General features: G+C 53.4%; 5 protein-coding genes across 5 annotated transcripts; 2 read left to right on the top strand and 3 right to left on the bottom strand.

Annotated features, from left to right (window-relative positions):
• Window positions 1–3,333: 3,333 nt before the first annotated feature.
• Window positions 3,334–4,701, top strand: NCS57_00455500 (BHLH domain-containing protein; the record flags this gene model as incomplete). Its single annotated transcript, XM_053054513.1, has 2 exons — window positions 3,334–3,381; window positions 3,790–4,701. The coding sequence occupies 2 exons, from the start codon at window positions 3,334–3,336 to the stop codon at window positions 4,699–4,701; spliced, it is 960 nt and encodes a 319-aa protein (XP_052916673.1).
• A 341-nt stretch (window positions 4,702–5,042) lies between these two features.
• NCS57_00455600 (uncharacterized protein) lies at window positions 5,043–6,003 on the bottom strand (the record flags this gene model as incomplete). The annotated part of the gene is made up of 3 exons (XM_053054514.1): window positions 5,043–5,153; window positions 5,401–5,736; window positions 5,782–6,003. 3 exons carry the CDS (start codon window positions 6,001–6,003, stop codon window positions 5,043–5,045), a joined length of 669 nt encoding a protein of 222 aa, XP_052916674.1.
• A 4,054-nt stretch (window positions 6,004–10,057) lies between these two features.
• On the top strand, window positions 10,058–13,279 carry NCS57_00455700 (uncharacterized protein; the record flags this gene model as incomplete). The annotated part of the gene is made up of 1 exon (XM_053054515.1): window positions 10,058–13,279. One exon carries the CDS (start codon window positions 10,058–10,060, stop codon window positions 13,277–13,279), a length of 3,222 nt encoding a protein of 1,073 aa, XP_052916675.1.
• A 518-nt stretch (window positions 13,280–13,797) lies between these two features.
• Window positions 13,798–15,603, bottom strand: NCS57_00455800 (Acyl-transf-3 domain-containing protein; the record flags this gene model as incomplete). The annotated part of the gene is made up of 1 exon (XM_053054516.1): window positions 13,798–15,603. The coding sequence occupies one exon, from the start codon at window positions 15,601–15,603 to the stop codon at window positions 13,798–13,800; it is 1,806 nt and encodes a 601-aa protein (XP_052916676.1).
• A 1,634-nt stretch (window positions 15,604–17,237) lies between these two features.
• NCS57_00455900 (uncharacterized protein) lies at window positions 17,238–18,239 on the bottom strand (the record flags this gene model as incomplete). Its single annotated transcript, XM_053054517.1, has 2 exons — window positions 17,238–18,035; window positions 18,087–18,239. The coding sequence occupies 2 exons, from the start codon at window positions 18,237–18,239 to the stop codon at window positions 17,238–17,240; spliced, it is 951 nt and encodes a 316-aa protein (XP_052916677.1).
• Between the last annotated feature and the right edge of the window lie 987 nt (window positions 18,240–19,226).

A 19,226-nucleotide genomic window follows, 5' to 3' on the forward strand; every position in this document is an offset into this window, starting at 1 on the left:
TGCCGACAATGGTATCCATGAAATAGTCACTGTATGATCCATGAAGGGCTGGCAGTTGACCTTACACCGACATAGACATGCTCACCCCTGGGTTCGGGTTGTGCGGGTGCATGTCTCCATCCCATGCACGGCATTGAATCTAGGTGGGCATGGATGTTGTGCAGAGACTCGAGAGTCTCCTCTGTTGTCCATGGATACCTTACATAGATAGGTTACGTTGCGGATGGGAAGCTATTCGGATCCGGGTCTCAAGACCAACAGCACAAGTGTAGGACCCTTGAAAAAAGAAAGGTCTCGACCAGACTCATGGATCCTCTCAGCCTGAATCCACAGCGCAGCAATTGGTACCAAGGCCCGTATTGACAGGACTCCTTCTCTCTCTCAATTGATACATCATCTGCATGTCTCACGGCTTCCCGCGAGCTGGCGGACAGCTCAGCCTTGGACCCCTAAATCTCCCACCTCTGACACGAAGCGACGATTTGGGGAAATGGCGTCGCCGAAGGAATGGAACTAGCGGCCTTGTCAGATCCATCTGCAAAAATTTCGAAGCTTTTTCTTGGCCTTCTAGACGATGTTGGGAATTATTTGCCACACGCGGAACGTTACCGGGCGGGATATCAACTATTGAAATGGATCACCACGACCCGCGGGCGGCCTGTGCCTGGGGCACGCGGGAATGGGGGGGATGGGATGCTCAAGGTCAGTGCGAAAGCGAGCGAGAAGCACAGGCAGATGCGCTGTAACCCTCCCACTGGAGACCCCTTCTTTGTTGCTAAATGTAGCCAGGTCTGGAACGATAGGCGAGGAGGGCAGCGGTCGCTTCGGTGAGCGCGGGATCCATTTCACGGGAAGAGGGGCTGCCAATTTGACAGGTTGCTGTTGGTTGTGGCGGGAGGCTTGGCTAGAAGCTTACCAGTAACTGAGGGCATCCCGGATGAGCTGGCTCATTCGTTGTTTGTTTGTTGAATGACTACGTCTCTTGCATTAATGTTTACATTGCTCTGTCGCCTACCCAGCTGAATATCACGGTTCGTTTGCAAGACCCGGTCTGGAAGCCTTGTCAGACTGGGTTAGGGGATGTTTTGAAGCCCTGGGCTCAGCATTGTGTTTGCTGATGCTGACCACGAGTGCCCAGATCAAGAGCCGAGCAAGGGTATTGAACGAACTGATTGGCTGGGTTTACACGCTTCCCAGGTCGGATATAGGTGAAGACTCATCAGTAACAAAGTTGTCATCATCCCCCGGGGGAGCCATTCGCTTAGGGAGGCGGATGGAGATGTGATGGGGCAAGGGTTCAATTTGTTCTGTTGTCGGGGTTCCAGAACGTCGAGAACACCGAGCCGCAGCGGAACGAGGTCCAGTGGGTCGCTCAGGTAGAAACCATTGCGGCACCGGATAAGGAAATAAACCAGGCACTTTTTTTTTTGCATGTGCTGAGAGTGAAAGAGCTCTATTGAGGCCGTATTAGCTTTCTCGGTTGCAGCTTGTCAGAGCCAAATTCGGGTCGGGTTCCTGGTGTCTTGCTCTTCTTCCGCGCCGAGCTCTCCACCTGGCGCAGCGCCCCTCCATCATCAAGAGCGGCTGAGAGCCAGTCCCTGCCAGCATGTGCCGGGAAGAAAAAAGAAAAGTAAAAATTCCCATTACCGTGTCCGGCATTTGAGCTCTACAGATTGCATCATCAATGTCGTCAAGCTTTGTTCTTTCTTTTGCCGAGCTGCCCGTCGAAAGCAAACATTCTTGCTTGTCTCAAACAGAATCTTCAACGGGCTTTAACAAACGCCTCTGCAAACGGCGTTTTCGGGTGCCCCTCCTTTCCTCTGTCTCCGCACAGGGCACAAGCTGCGCATTCACCGAGGGTCACTTTTGCTACTGTACCCAAATTCACAGCCAACAAGCAAAGGAACCCGACCATTCACAAGCACCGGAAGCTCCCCCCCTACCACTTCACCCCCCCTTGTCTGGTCTTCAACACAGAGCTCGCTAGTCCAACGGCGCGTCCACGCCTTCTCACGCCGTGCAGTGTCGATCACCAAGCTATTCCAGCAGAGAGGAGAGGGGGAAAGCAAGAAAACACCAACCCTGCGTTTGCCCGCCTCAGCGATCGCGATGAGGATTGGATTTTGCTCCCCCCCGTTCCGAGGCTCACGAGTGCGCCTTGTGCTTCACTGTGTGGCTAATCCAAACGATGCGGGCAGGGCATGAACAGTGAGCATCAACTCACGGGCATCCGAGTGCCCATGGCAATCACAGCGTTTACCCACCAGCAGATCCAACAAAACAATGCATGGTCTGTTTGTCCACGTCCTCGTCCCGTCTCGCAATAGCTTCCATCCCACGCCGTCGATGGTCGAGAGTCTATAGCACTATTACACTGTACTCAACGGTCGGCGGACTGCAAGTACCCCGGCCTCCCGAACGATACGGAATGAGCAAAAACGACCCATGGGATCCCTGAATTCCCTGGGTCTTGGGGTCCCTCAATCAATTTGCCCATGCTCTGGCCCAGAGATTCCCATGGCCCATGCTTCTTCTCTGGTGGTCACCCACGTCCAGTGGGCTGTGAGCGACCAGGGTCAACAAGCAAGTGGCCGCCACGCCCTCTGTCGGCTCCGTTGCCCGCCCCCGAATCCATGTCGACGCATGGCGCCTCGTCGCTCGTCGTTGACCAGCGTTGTCGTACCGCCCCGGCGCCACGCCAAGCTCGGCACCCCCCGCCCTCGGCCGGACGGTCGTATGACGCGGAGCAGATTCGTCGGGCGCTATCGCTCCTCATGTCTCCTGCGCCCTCGCCCTCGCACCCGCGACAATCCTTGGGGCCAAGGGCCACTGCTTTGGGCCTTCAGCTTCCCCCCCCCTCCAGGGCCTCTTTTGTCAGTTGGGCCAAGCTATATATCGCTCGCCCCGTCTCGCCATCCAAGTGTCTGCCCATCCCTCCTGTTGGTGCCATGCACTCATCGAATACATCACTCGAGACTCTCCCCACCATCGACCGCCCACGCACCACCTACCGTCTGATATCTTGATCACCTACCGTTGCAAACTTGGTCCCTACGCTGTATTCCCTACCAGGACCGTTCACCACAATCAACCACAGACACGACAGTAATCCAGAATCTCGTCGTCTCATCGTCTCATCATCGTACCTTGAGCATTCCGCCGACCCGAGACACTGCCAGAGAATCGTTTTCACGGGAGCCAATCCTCACCCCCTCCCCGTAACCGCACCCCCCTCGATTACCAGATCGCCAGCCACCAGCTCCCGCTCTCCAGACATACATAGTATCAACCAGCACCACACATCAGTCAACAATCGACTTCATCTTGGACACAATGGCCGACGTATCATTCGACTACTTTGATCACCCTCAGCACAAACAGGTATGCCTCTGATGAATTCCATCCTTTGATTCCCCTTGATGCATCTTGCACTGTCAATACATCCCCCATCCTGGACTATGGCATATGTAATTGCCCACCCCCCCTGGTCAACTCGAGTCTGGGGCCTCGTTTTTATGGCACATATGTCCCCCTCCTCCCCCTCACCTCACCTCACCTCACCTCAGCTCATTCTTCCTCTTTGAGCATTTGCTGGGCCTAGCTCTGAGAAGCTATCTCATCTATCCATCTCATCTTTATATCCAAGCCTCTCTCCACTAGTCTCTCGACTGGAACACACCACAAAGCACACCATCTTCATTCATATACACTACTCTCATACACTTGACTATACACATACACATACACATACACTCACCTCTTGGTTGACGCAACCTAACACCATCACAGAACCTTGGTGTTCCTGCATCCTTCTACGACCCCGCAGACTTCAGCGGTGATTCGGCCCATTCTCCCGACTCGCCCCTCTCTCCCGTCTTTGCCAACCCCTATCAGCTTCCCGTCTCTAGCGACTGGGTGAGCTGGGACGACAAGGCTACTCTCTCTCCTGATCTTGACACGCTCCCCAAGCAGGAGCCCTTTGAAAGCATCAACCTCTCCACCATCCCCTCCCGAAACAGCATGGAGCTCAGCCCCGCCATCAACCCCCACGACCTCTCGGGCACCATTCCCGACGCCGTTCCCTTTGGTCGAGTCGGACTGAACGACATTGACGCTCAGCCTCTCTTCCAGACTCCCATGCCTTCCATCTCTTCCCAACCTCCTCATCTTCAGTCCTCCATGATGCCTCCCACCACCAACCCTCAGATGTCGGCCATGAACAGCATGGCTGCCAAGGACGCACGCAACCGATATCCTTCGCGCAAGCGCAAGTCTTCGGGCTCTGGCTCCTCTTCTTCTCGCTCCTCTACTTCTCCCCCTCCCGCGACCCGCCGCCACGGCTCGCCTCCCAAGAAGACTGCGCACAACATGATTGAGAAGCGCTATCGCACCAACCTCAACGACAAGATCGCCGCCCTCCGCGACTCAGTCCCCGCTCTCCGCGTCATGGTGCACCGGTTAGAGACTCAGGGTGCTGATGGCATCGACGAGGATGTCGAGGAGGATCTCGGCGGACTCGCCCCAGCGCACAAGCTCAACAAGGCCACCATCCTCAGCAAGGCGACCGAGTACATTGCACATCTGGAGAAGAAGAACAAGAGCCTCGCTCGCGAGAACAACCAGCTCCGGAATCGCGTCGAGGGCTTTGAGATGCTCGTCATGTCCCGAGATCAGGCGCCACCCGCTGGCGTCTGGGCTTAGGCATCATAGACATAGACACTAGTGTTTTTGCATTGCAATTTTCTGGGCGGAGAAAGCGAGCGCAAGACGTGAGCTTGTGTGATGAATCATGATATCCCTGGAGTTTCTGGCGCAAGAGAGGAATGGATGGACATGGATTGAATTCGCGAACCTGGCGCAGCGGACATTGGTTACCGGCCTGCGGGCCTTGGGATCAAAACTTGGGCAGGAATTTGTGTGGGAATAGTTATACCATCTCCAATACACTCTTAATATTGTCCGCAATTCTTTACTTGTGTCTTTTTGTTAAACTGTTTTGGCGATACTTCAAAACGTTCCCCTTTTGGACCGTTAGACGTCCCTCAAGTTTGAGCCTCACGGGCTCGGTCGGCCCGCATCTGATCGTCCTCCTCTTGGGTCTTGGGGACCTTGACAAACGCAGGGACCGACACGGCATTGAGCTTCTGGAAGGCCTGGCCGAGCACGTGCATGTCAGCTCAGAAACTCGGTAGATGGTAACGCGCCTCTGGCGTGATGCATCACACCACCATGGGCCGGTGGCTCAGGCGGTATATAGCCCACGCGTGGCTGACAGACATGACACCTCGCAGCTGGAACGGACGACTTGACTGTAAGTCATGTGGAAGGGAAAATGGTCATGGGGAGGGGTGGTAAAGTGAATGAGTCAATTTGCAGGAAAAAAAGGGGAGTGAGACTTGCAGTTGCAAAGGGACCCTGGGGGAGCTTGTCATTCCACTTATCCTCGACTCTCGAGATCCTGCCGTCCGGGCCGACGTGGATGTCTACGACCGAGTCCATGACCTTTTCGGTGCCCAGACCCTTGAGGACGTACTTGTTGGAGAGGCGAAGGGAGATGGGGTCTCCCGAGGAGGTTACTTCGTGGGACTGGATGGTTATCGGGGAGAAGAGGGCTACGAGGCCATACCACTGAGCTGCGAACTTGTCGAAGCCTACGGCGTTTGTTATAGGATCGCGGAAGGTTGCTGTTGGGGTCCAGAGGGAGAGATGGCGGAGGGAGGGACGGCCTTCGAAGAGCTGGGGGTGTTAGTGGGAGGCAGAGGTGAGTTGATGAGAGCTTACGTCTAGGACCGAACCGACAAGGACTTCTTGGTGAGGGGTTAGTTGAACTCCGGCAGCTTTGTGGATATCTGTGTTGGTTATCCCGATGCTCTTAAAGGTTGGAGAGCTGGGTTGATCGATGGACGACATTGTGCACTTGGATGCGGCGTGGAAGTGTCTCTGTGGAATGTTTCGCTGGGTGAGGACGAGGGCGGTTCGTGGGATGCAGCGGGCGAGGGACATTTGGTTCAGAAGTCTGACCGTTGAAGGATGAGGTTTCGTCGGTGTAACGAGAGGTGAGTGGGTGAGTATATAGTTGGGCGTTTTGGCTTCTGCGCGTCATAGACATCTGACGTCACGACTTGTGGGCGATGGTGGTGTTTGATGATGAGGCTGGCACGCTGAGAGATCGCGAATTACATGTCGATGAGGAGGGATTGACGGAATTGAGATTGCAAGGTGTTTGCTTCTGCTTGGTGAGTTGGGGGGGTGGGGAGGAGGTGGTGAGTGTGAGTAAGTTGAGGCTATCGCGGGAGGAGATGAGATGATGGGGTCAACAGGCCCATTCAGGTCATAATTTTTGGTATGAAAGGGATTGGATCTGTCATGAAGATGGTCCAAACTGTGTCTTTAAGTGGCATTGGCTCGATTTGTCGGTGATGAAGTTGCAGAGGAGCCATGTTGATGGTCTTGAGTTGCGATAACTCGCTGAGAGTAGTTGGCGTAATTAAACCTGGTACGGTTTTCCTACGGAATTGACACTCCAAGAGTTTGTCTGTTAAGCCTTCTTCACTCTACTCTTATAAAGAGTGCCATGAGTAGCGTGATAGATCGCCTGTTGGCTATTGTGGAGAGACCATAAGACATCACCCAACTCATACTCTCACCATTACTCGACCATACACCCGTGTCTCTAGGATCTCACCCAGTAACCGTAAGGCTGAGCATATTTAGTGATCACATTTATGCTCATCTTACAATTCGCCTCTGATCCCCAGAATTGGCGTACAGCACAGAGTAGCATCGGAGCCTGTGGGTCAACACGGACAGGAACGCCAGAACGACAGAGGGTCTAATACCTCTTCAGAGGATTTAGATAAATATAATAAAATACTATCCTAATATAAAAAACACTTTAGACTATTTTTATTTACTCTCTTCTTATCCTCATCATTGGGAGCGACTCTTGGGGAGGATGAGCTAACCTCCGGGTCACCCGCGAAAGAATCACGGCCCCACCTGTCAACAACTTGTTGCATTAGTGCCCGGCGGGAAGGCGATTGGCCAATGGGAGGTGTGGTTTGGACGGCATTGGGAATAGTGGCATGTCCTGTGAGATGAATGCAACGTGATCGAGGCGGGTGGCGATGGGGTGTAAAGGTTGTAATTGCCGGATGTGTGAATGGTTGTTTTGAGCTTGTTAGCTTGGTGTCTGAAGTCACTATGGTTGGTCATCTGCACGATGCGCCTGTCATCCAGGAGAAGGCAATCATACGTGCTTCGAGGTTCCCAGTGACACACCCAGGGTTAACAATCCTTTGATGAAAACGGTGATGACATCTCGTTCATCGTCAATTGGTTCTCTATGTGCTTCCCGACCCGAGGAGCCTGCATACATGACCCGCCTTGAAGGAAACCCATGATCTTTACTCCACCAACATCTGCACCTTGGCGGATTGCAGGGAGTTGGAGAGTAGATACACACCCAGAGGACCTGGGACGGCCCGGATAGCTAAAGCATTTAGTGTTTTCGGTTCAATTGGGCCAAGACTTCATGTTCCAAGTCTTCTGATGCGGAACTGGTTGAGCAAGACGACTACGCGAGGTCAAACTCCCGGGTTCCTTATCGTTTGACACACTCTTTGACATCTCGCCTATTCCGGCCGACCCTGTTGACAGCACTCCTTGATCCGTGGGGGTTAGTTCCCAGGATTGATGAACCGGGACGAGTACGGAAGGAATGGTACCGATGGTGACGCCTTGCATCCGTGGATCTCTTGGACTTTTCGCCAATTGGCCAAGACGGCACGGGAACGTACGATTACCGGGTTCCATGTGCCGGTCTGACGGTGGTGATGGGGTGAGATGGGAGATTCGTTGGATCACGGGTCTTTCGATGTTTGGCATTAGGGGGTGCCCAGGCTTATAGATCCGAGTGAGATCTTGTACTGCCGATGGTAGCTATCGCCAAGCTAGATGTTATCCGGAAGTGTCTTATCGTTCAGTTATACCTTTTTGGAGTTTTGAAGTGGCATATCAGATAAACAAATCTCGCCTAGCATTGTCACCTGCGTCGCCAAGATATCACATCTGATGCCATACCACGGAGGTCACCCCCCGTTCATGCATCTCTACTGGAGTCGCTCGCGAACTGGTCAGCCTCTTGTGCAAGATCTCCTCGCTTCTGCACTGACAGATCGGATGAATGGGGGGTGAGGTGGGCTTCATCTTGCTGTCGGCACTCATCGCTGGAGTCGTCCCCGGGGTAAAATACTTTGCTCCAATTCGTCCTGTCGCTAATCATGCCATTGGGGGATGGCCTGTTGCTCGGAGAAATGTGTCTGACCCCTGCGGTGGTGGCGAGATCTGTCGTGCCCACGGCATCCTCCTGTCTGCATGGACGGCAGGTCCCGACGTGTGATGGGTCGTACTGCGCCGGAGAGATCTGACAGAGCTGGGCGTTGGGTAGATTGATGTTCCTGTGGCCTAAAGGATCTGGGTTGGGGTAATATGCTTGGGTTGTAGCTGACGACGACACAAACGTAGACACAAGCTTAGGCATCGGTCCACAGAGCGATGATTGCTGACGACCACTCGTGTCACTCAGTGATTGAATGCTTCTGCAAGCTTTAGGCATCCTTCGAGAAGGATTTCCTACTCTTGAAGGAAGAATTCTCGTCCCCCTGATGCTTCCCAAACAGGCAACAGGTGATGCTTTTGTGGCGCCACTTGGCTGAGGAGTCCTTCAACTCTACGGTGACATTATGGTGGAGGTGGTAGAGAATGTTGACGCCTTGGGGAGGAGAGGTTTGCCTGCGATGTAGTCTGTAGGCTTCATCCGCAAACCGTGGAAGCCTAGTTAGGCCAAGGTTTGTCCCGCATGTGTTTGGGGGGGGGGGGTTGCGCAAACAGTCCTAGAGTATCGTGGTCTTGAGCATCTTGTCGGTGTTCTTGTTGGCAAATCACAATCGGTGTCCACATCAGGGACCGCGACGCACTCATAGTCTGCTGCTGTAGGACTTGTGCGGTGTTGTTAGGCATCACGCTGTGATACTTGGAGGGACGCGTTTATCCCAGGAGGATCCATGTCGAAGATCAAGAGCGCCCGGATCATTATGCTTTGACGCCGTTGAAGTGGAGGACTTGGACCTCATTCGCCGAAGAGTCACATAAGATATCGACTATGCGACATTGGGAATGACGTCCCAAATAGTCGGGACCCTTGGTCTGCCTCTCCCGTCTCTACTCAAGATCTCGACCTCAATCTCAAGCCAAGGCAGACTGCGCTTTGTCACCTTGGGCCAAGTCCCATGTCACCGCCAAGACGCCATTGCCAGGATGCGCTCTGTGGCTGGTGGTGAGGCGTAGGCTCCCTCACGCTAAAAGGACGCTTAAACGCCGGGAACACAGCCCAACGACGGTGAAGAAGGCATGTGATTGTGTAAGCAGAGCATCATCAACCGCGCAATCGATTCGTATTTGGTATCTTCGGTGGTGTTTTTTGCTGGGCGCGGTGCCGTTTCAGAGCATCTCGGCGAAGCAGGCAACAGGGCAGAGGGCTGAAGTAGGACTGTGAACCAATCAGATTTCGAGATGGGCATTTCTGATGACTCAGCTGTCGAGTTCTATTGGCTGAAACGCCTCAGGCAGAATGGCACAGGCAGCCAAGGCAGCCATGAAGTCAAACAATTGTTGAGCAACATCCATCGATCAATGCTTGAACAACAGCAACTAATGCCGTCACAGTTGGACAATCTCCGTGTTAGCAGTTGAGAGCTTCCGTCTATAAAGATCTACCGCTGTTCCCCCCAATCCACTCTCCTTCTCCATCATCATCCATCCACTCCAGAATTCACTGTGACCATTCATTCATCTGGTGCTGCGCCAACTTCAGCCGCAGCCTTTGAGAGACTTACGACTAACGCCCCGTCTCATCATCTTTCATCTTCCTTTTTTGATCATCCATCTTTGATACCCGCTACTTGGTGATACGTGACTGATCTTTGCCGGCCGAGTGCCTCTCATCTTACATCACCATCACCACCCCCACATCACATCGCCCAACACCACCAGAAACATGTTCTTCGGCTACCAGCGAACGGTAATGCCCAGCTGCGGCTGCTTCATCTGGGTCGAGCATGCCCGCAAGTACCTCCCCCAGGTCCAGGTCAAAGCCCACACCACCATCCTCGCCACCACATCCCGCACAAACCTCACCCAGACCTTTGTGAACCCCGACAAGACCAACGCCATCGATGAGCTTCGGTACATCTTTCCGCTCTACGATGGAGTTTCTGTTGTCGCCTTTACCTGCACAGTCGGCTCCCGCGTCATCAAAGGCGTAGTCAAGGAGCGCGAAAAGGCTAAGCAGGTATACGAAGAGGCCAAGGCACAAGGAGAGATCGCCGGTTTGCTGGAGCAGTCGCTCGAGTCTGCTGATGTTTTCACAACCACCATCGGAAATGTCCCAGCCGGTGAGAAGATCCAGGTGGACATCACCTACCTTGGTGAGCTCAAGCATGACGCCGAGGTTGACGGTGTCCGATTCACTATTCCCACGCACATTGTCCCTCGATATGGAACAGCCTTGAGCCTTGGAGATGGCTCAAATGTCATCAGAGATGAAGGAATCGCCTTCAGTATTGACGCCGAGATGCCTCAAGGCTCCTCTATCAAGTCTATCCAGTCACCATCCCACCCCATCTCGGTCAACATCGGCACCACATCCACGACTGAGTCTGAGGAGCCATCTCTCCGTCGAGCCTCTGCCACACTTCAACAGAACGCTACCTTTTTGGAAAAGGACTTTATTGTTCAGGTTGTCGCCACAAACATCGGAGAGCCTTCGGCAATCCTCGAGACTCATCCCACCATTCCCAACCAGCGTGCCCTCATGACGACCCTTGTCCCCAAGTTCAAGCTCCCTTCTGAGAAGCCCGAGATTGTCTTTATTTGCGATCGCAGCGGAAGCATGGGCGGCACCATTCCCGACCTCAAGGCTGCACTCGAGATCTTTCTCAAGTCTCTTCCCGTTGGTGTCAAGTTCAACATTTGCAGCTTCGGTTCTCATTTCAGCTTTCTCTGGGACAGGTCCCAGACTTACAGCAAGGACAGTCTCGACAAGGCTTTGCGCCACATCAAGTCTTTCGATGCCGACTTTGGTGGTACCGAGATGTACAGGCCTGTTGAGGCTACCTTCAAGAAGCGCTACACCGACATGAACCTCGAGATCTTCCTGCTAACTGACGGTGCCATCTATGACCAGGACAGCCTGTTTGAGCTCATCAACCGTAATGTGGCTGAGAGCAAGGGCTCCGTCAGAGTATTTTCTCTCGGTATTGGATCCGGCGCCAGTACCTCTCTGGTTGAGGGCGTCGCCCGGGCTGGTAATGGCTTTGCTCAGACTGTCGGCCATGGCGAGAAGATGGACAAGAAGGTCATTCGCATGCTCAAGGGAGCTCTGTTTCCTCACATTACCGACTACTCTCTCGAGATCAAGTACGAAAAGGCAGACACCTCGACCGACGACGAAGACGAGTTCGAGTTGGTCGAGAAGATCAGTGATGGCCTCAAGATTGATGTTCAGGAGGTTGAGGCTGCGGAGAAGACCAGCGAGTCCAAGCAGCCCATCTCTCTATTTGATCGCTCAGTTGACGACGACAACGACACCGCTATGACCGATGCGCCCGACGTCGACTCCAAGTACGATCATCTCCCTGCTGTCCCCATTCCTCGCTACCTCCAGACCCCAGGCGAGATTCCTCCTCTTTTCCCATTCAACCGCACGACCGTCTACGTGCTCCTCTCCGATGCCACACCTGACCAGCGACCCAAGTCGGTCCTCCTCAAGGGCACATCTCGCCACGGTCCCCTTGAGCTGGAGATCCCAATCACCACCCTCGCCGAGAAGGACTCGGTCATTCACCGTCTTGCGGCTCGCAAGGAGGTCAAGGAGCTAGAAGAGGGCCGCGGATGGATCACCCATGCCAAGGATGGCAGCGGTAAGCTCTTCAAGGAGAAGCACGAGGGTCACTTCTCGGATCTCGTCGAGCGAGAGGCTGTTCGCCTGGGTGTCACCTACCAAGTCGGTGGCAAGTGGTGTTCATTCGTCGCTGTCGAGGAAAAGGACGGGGAGAAGAAGCACGACGCTCCTCCTTCATACCAGGACTATGGCAAGACTGCTGGATATGCCACGATGCAACCCCAAAAGGCTTTCTATGGCCGTGGTGCCCCAATGGGTGTGAACGTGTGCTTGGAATCCGCAAACATGTCTGCCCGGAAGTCCAAGAAGATGGGCGTTCCTGGAGCAAATATGTTCAGGTCCATGGGATCCATGGTCAAGTCGGCTGCTCCATCAAGGTCCAGGACCGACGCCGGCTCCACGAGCGGTGGAGGCCTATTTGGAGGCGGAGGTGGTCGCCTGGGCGGGCTGTTTGGCAGGAAGAGCAGCTCCGATAGCAGCTCAGGAGGACTCTTTGGAAGCTCTGCAGTCCCGGCTGCAGCACCTCAGGCGGTAAGCTTCGAAAAGCTTGCACCCTCCAGCACGGGAGGACTCTTTGGGAGCGCCCAAGGTGGTGACCAGGCAAAGCCTGCTGCTTTTGGGTCCTCCAGCTTTGAGGGTGGCTTTGGAAACACTGGAGCAACTTACAACAGAAGCAGCAGCCTGTTTGGCAGTGCTCCACCTCCTGCAGCACCCGCGGCACCTGGAGGTGCTCTTTTCGGGGCCCCCCAACAACATTCCAGCTCTCCCTTTGGCCAACCTCAGGGAGCAGCTCGAGGTGGCCTATTTGGTAGCCCTCAGCCACCAATCTATGCTGCGCCAGCACTGGCACCTCCAGAAAAGCCTGTCGACGATGCCACTCTTGCACAATACCAGAAGGAGATGGCAGAGGCAGCATGCATGCCGCTGCCTGACGAACTCGAGGAGGATGACGACTTGGGCTCCTCTGCCCCTCCTCCTCCCCCTCCTGCCCCTGCTTTCAATGCTGAAACTGCTCTCAAGACTCTCATTACGCTACAGACCTTCTCTGGCAGCTGGTCTTGGAGCCGAGAGCTTGAGGGTGTGCTGGGTGTGAAGGCCAAGGATCTGACGAAGATGACCCTGCCTACCGCTGTGGCGAACCACAAGCAGAAGGACGATATTGTTGCTACTGCCTGTGCTGTTGTGTTCTTCAAGAGCAAGCTCAAGAGTGAGGAGGATACTTGGGAGATGCTCGTTGAGAAGGCTGAGGGATGGTTGGTGGATGAGATTGGGGAGGATGCTGCAAAGGAGCTGATGGATGCTATTCGAAAGTTCTAGAGTTGAGAGATGAGCAGGACATTGGCTTCTAATCATGGGAGTTCATGAGATTGACAACCCAGATATCGACTGGCTTTCAGAACGACTAGGTATTCTAGATTAGGACAACAATGCACTAATTCAGCCCATATTCTTTGTTATGACTCGTGAAACTTGTGTTTTGAAGTGTTATAATGGTGGTGCTCTTATGAAGACGACCCCTTTCGAGCAATATCAGCAGATAGATATCCAATGGCATTGGTGTGTCCCTGTTAACTTGGAGACATGAACTTGATTTGACTGCCACCTTGAGGACATCATGTCGGTTTCTGTCATCTACAGATTCGAAACATGCATAGCTCAGTGCACGTATCCAATTAATAAGGACTTTTAATATCATTCTCCCGAGTAGATACGTTATAGTACAATATCCAACTAACCCAAAAGCAAATTTGCATTCTAAATAAAGAACCTTGCGCCACATGATGCCTCCCTACAATGCAGTTTTCCCAACGGAACCAGTCCCAACTGCTCCTCACTCATTCAGACAGCATCTTCTCAACTCTCCTTCCAACAGTCATGCTCCAGACGTCCACCTTTCTGTGCCACAGGTTTGTCAGGTAAAAGGTGATGCTGACGAGTGTCACGTAGCCGATGGCGTAACCTGTGAGGCGGCCAAAGTTGTCGAATAGTCGGGGCATGATCCAGAAGCCGATGCAGTGTAGGACAGGACCGTGGACGAGGTAGAGCGAGAAGCTGATTTTTCCGAGGTACTGCGCTACGCGGCCTTCGAGGAGGCGGCAGAGGAGTGGACTGCGGAGGATGCAGGGAACGAGAAGAAGTGCACCCATAGATTGGTAGAACATCCAGCCTGACATGGGAATGTAGTACTTGGGGACAAAGTAGGATAGGAAGACGAAGCCGGGAGTGTACTCCGCACCTACATCCGGGTAAGAGAGGAAGTAGAGGGCCACAAAGATGACGAGGACGCGGAGGGGAGTTGATTGCAGGCCTGACTGGCGAGATTTGCCGACGCCCACGGAAGGAGGTGCTATTGTCCGGTCGTTGGGGTCAGATCGTCGAATATCCAGCTCCGAGAGGAGGGCGCCTCCCAAGAATGTGGCCATATCCCATCGTCCGATAAAGAGACTGTAGGCGGAGAGGAAACCTGCAAAACGAAGCCGCCATCTTGCCTTGAGAGCTGCCGTACCCAGCAGGAAGATGTACAGAACCATTGAGCCACGAAGCTCCATGGGGATGGTAAAGGTGTGAGGATCATAGCGAGGATGGTAGTGGCCAAAGTTGAAGGGGTTTGCCCACTCTGCGTAGGCCCTCGTAAAGTTCTTGAGGGCGTACGTCATGTTGTCGTGAATGAAGGGGTGTTCCTCCCAAGAGCCACCAAACTGGACCCAGGTCAGGTTGACGGGGTTTGTGTCATTCAGAGACTCAGTCTTTTCAGTGAGGTCAGAAACGTAAGATGGCGTCTTGCGCTTATCATTTTCAATCTTGAGATACGAACGCGGTGAGAGAGTCTCCAGGGTTGCCAGAGCAGTGGTGGTCGCGTTGTCCGTCGTGTTCTTTGCAAGCTCGGCCTCGACTTCGCCCTCTAGCTTGTAGAACTTATCAGGCCCGTAGAGTCGCGAGGTGGAGTTGACGCAGAGCAAATCAGTCAGGTTGGCGGTTGTGTTGCCCAGGTACAGTGGGCCCTGCAAGCCCAGATAGTTTGCGACGCCTGCAGCACCCATAATAGAAGTCCCGTTGACGCATGACGTATCCAGTTGGATCTGGGCTGTGGTAATAGTGGCGTTGATGTAGACCGAGTCAGGACCCTTGTAGATGTTGAATTCAGACTTGAAGGCTCCGATCTGGGCAAGCATAGCCACTATGAACATGCTGATGGTGGGAGGGATGTAGAGGCGAAAGACGCGTCTGAAAACGGCCGATGCAAGCTTCTGATACGTGTCTTCGAGACGACGCTCGTGGATTGACCTCAGAATGTGACGGCAGATGACATAACCCGAGATTGCAAAGAAGATGGCCACCATTGGACGTCCACGATGCAAGAGGCAGACAATCGGCAGCGAGGGCCAGTTCCAGTAAGGCTCGGGAGAACGAGGGGCCAGGGCGCCATAGCCCAGCATCACAGCGGGAGTCCAGGGCCAGAAGAAGTGGTAGTTGAAGACGATGAGACAAGCGATGCCGCGAAGCCCGTCGAGGCATCGAATCTTGTCCCTGTTCTTCCTGGCAAGGGAGGCCTTCTCATGGTCGCGGTCCGTGTCCTGCTGGAGCAGCTCCGCCTGCTGAGGCAGCCCGTCGCGCGACTTTGCCCTCGGGCTTGGAAGCATGATTGACTGTGGTGTGAGGGAGTGGTGCACGCGACAGTCAATTTGTGCGATGGGTTGTTGAGATGGGGGATGAGACAGGGTGTCCTGGAGTCGTGACGGAATGCTCATTGAACACGAGGATTACATAAGGTGGATGCGATAAGGGGTGGTTGGCTGGATTCCTTGCAGTGGTTGGAGCGGTTGTAGGTGGAGGTTTACATAAGGTGGTGCGCCACTGCGGCTGATGCGGGGTGACTCCTGGTGGCTTACCCTAGTGCTGGGTGGGAGTTTGCTTGGAGAGTGACGTCAGGGTGTTGGAGGGGAGATTTGTGAAGATAATTAAAATGAATAAAATACCGAGAAAATGTTACCATTCTATAATACCTATATAGGTAATTCTATACGCTGATTGGTGTGTTGTGGGATTTCGTTGGTGATTTGGGCTTTAAGAGTCCACGCAAACTTCAAAGCCAATCACACGTCTAACGTGCAGCAAGCAACTTATGGATGATCATGCGACACTACTCCGAATCTACCCCGGACTTTAATCCGCCTTGCATGGGACCGATCTAGCCTAGGACCACAGCTTCATGCATACACAGAAACTGCATGATTCCTCTTGCAGGTAAACGTGATGCTTGCATAGTCTTGGGCACAGCGTCCATCCCTGCAAGTTAACGTAGATACTCTGCGTGCCAAGGCCCAATTTTCGTGACTTGAACCTGGAAGGAATATTCATATCACTTTCCATGATTTGTCTTCTATATAGTTGCTGACGCTATCGGTTGTTTTTCGAAGAGGATGGCTGCCTGGGTTACCCGTCTGATACTACAATTCTCAGGAGGGCCTTTAAAAAAGCTCGACTCGAGTAATACGGCCCTAGAGCCGCGAGACCTTTGAAAATAGCAGTGAGATTGAACATGTAACGCCCAATTCATAACCATGAGATGGTTACCGCCAAAGCCTGAGGGTTTTGCACATTGCCAAGCGTTTCAAAGCCGTTTGAGGTGCTGCTTGCTAGACGCGGGACAAGAAATAGGAACATGAAGAGAATGAGCCTTGTATCATAGAAGCTCAGTCCAAGTCGTGTTAGAGATGGCGTGTAGTCAGATTTGAGTTTCGAGGAAGGGTTCAGTGACTTCGGTTGTTTAGGGCATACGACCCTCCCAGGAAGCTCCACTGGGAGATGTACTATGCGCTCTCTATCCTGGGCGATGACATATAGGTAATCAGATTTGCTGAAGGGGACACTGCTTGGCATGGGAATCAATTTGCACACGCTGAACCTTGTATGTCGCAATGGGATATCTTAATGATGATACAGTGGCTAATCTAATATCTAAACAAGAAGAATACAGCTAGACAAAGGAAAATGAAAACATGAGAGAAGGTATTCTAACAAGGTCCATAATACATCCTCCAAACCATAACCCGTTGTCGTCTATATCCTTCCAACTCCAAACTTTTTCCTAACCAGAAAGAACTTTTTGCCAAAAAAACCTCGTTGCCATAGGTCTCAACACATTAACAATACGCTAAACGACACAATTGGGTATCCCTTAATGTAGTACAAGTAGCTTCCCGCCATGCGTTCCCTATTATCACAGAACAGAAAAAAAAAACTCCAAAGAAAAAGTGGTGGTGGTGGTGGTGCATTAGATGCGGTTCGTGAGGGCGATGCCGGGTGAGGCTGGTCGCTCGAGATCGAGTCGCTGCATGTGCACCTCGAGGCCGCTGATCGAGGTGTGGCGCTTGTGTCGGGGCGTCTTCTTGGTGATGCTCATCTTGCGGGGACGTCCGTTCTTCTCGGCCATGGAGGGCTTCTCATCCATTCCAACGGAAGAGACAGAAGAGGTCGAGGAGTGGGTGCTCGCGTAGGAGGAAGCTCGCGAGATGGACGAGTGGACGGACGAGCGCGAGGAAGAAGCCGTCTGGGGTCGGTCGGCAAGGTCGGAGAGGATCTCCTGGGGAGTCCGGGGCTTGTCCGAGACCATGCCCAGGCATCGCTGCCACCAGTTCTTGTCGTGCTCGGGGTCAGAGAACTCGACCATGTCGGCGAGGGCCTCCTCGGCTCGCTCGGCCTGGTCCTCGTCGAGGTTGAGGGCGCCGTGCTCCGAGGCCAGCTCGAGGAGTGCGGCGGCGTCGCATGCGTCGCGGCGCTTGCTGGCGTCGTTCTCGTGGAGACCGCAGGCGTCCATCTTGAAGACGATGAGGTCCTGGAGAGACGTGTAGGGCAGGGTCGCCTCGCCGGTGACGTCGCGGACGCGCCGGGCAGATGCCGGGAGGTACGGGCAGAGCCAGTCGGGGATGAGCTTGACCTCGATCTCCCAGCCAGAGGTGTGGCGGTAGAAGACGGCGCCCGACTTTTCGATGAGGGGCGTGATGGGGTGGCCGACAATCTCCTTGCGGACGCGACCGGGAGAGGAGGACTTGCTGATGACTAGGTCGATGCTCTGAGGGAATGTCAGTGAGTGTTGAGAGCGTGCGGTGAGACATGAACGTACAGCAGGGCGGCCATGGTTTGGCAGATACTTGGTGACGGTCAGGTCACCGATGATGGCTAGACGCGTGTTCTCAAGGCCGGGAATGTCGGCGATGAGACGCACCACGTATAGAGCAGCCTGCTCCAGCTGGGCGAAGGTCAGTAGTGGAGCCATGTCTGGACTACTAGTTGAGAAGACTACTAAAGGACTTCGCCCGCGTGGATAGGTGGTCGTGTGCCTTCTGATGAAGATGCAGAGCCCAGCCGCAAGGGGGGACAGGGCTGTCTCGCCATATATACGCAGTTCTACATCGAGGACGGGCCACAACAACAACAACAGAAACCTGTCAAACAAATTTGACCGCGGGGTGCATCAAGGGTACCTAAACTGTGCCCAATGGCACTCTTGGCAGGGGTGTCTTCCAATGGGAGGGGCAGAGAAGGGCGAGGTAATCTTAAAATCTCAGGGTCATCCCAGCTTGGACCCTGGATGCTTTGGCAGGTTAGGTCTCAACAGCCGGAACCCAATTGTGGCTGGAATGGATCCGATGACGTTTGAAGAGAATCAGTTTCATGTTTGTTTTCCTTGATTTTCAATGTCTGAGCTTTTGACTCGGTTCGTATGAGGATCGGGCTATCAGCATTGGCCCTATTCTCCCGTATCTACATCTGTTGCCCATCTCGATAACTGGAATGGGTGAGGTTGCTTACGACAAAATAAGATTACTGGGTGGCACAGACAAAATTTTTTCACAAGGGTCCTTTTTTGTTTCGTGTGGTGGTGGTCTCGACGCTGGCCTTTCTTTTTCCCTTCCATACTTTCCGTTTTCTTTTCTTTGAAAATTTTTAATGGCCCTTTTTCTTTTCGTCGAGTGAAATGGTTTTTATTTATTTTCGGGGCGAAATGTTGCTTTTTTGGCGGCGAAACGGATGACTAGCATTATTTGTGGCAATTGATTCAGCACAGCCGAATGAGCACGAGACTGATTACTCCGTAAGAAAGCCTGGAATGGATCTGGAAGATCATGTGCATCTGGAGCTGCATCTGACTGTCTTGTTCTGAAATGCAGCGTTTCGCAACAACGACTGGAATGCTGCCCTTGTTGTGTTTTACACCAGGTACCCTTGACTGTTGCTGTGATGAAACCCGGCAACTGCGAGA

This window comes from Fusarium keratoplasticum, chromosome 3, assembly GCF_025433545.1.
Source record: "Fusarium keratoplasticum isolate Fu6.1 chromosome 3, whole genome shotgun sequence".
NCBI classification, from domain to species: Eukaryota; Fungi; Ascomycota; class Sordariomycetes; order Hypocreales; family Nectriaceae; genus Fusarium; species Fusarium keratoplasticum.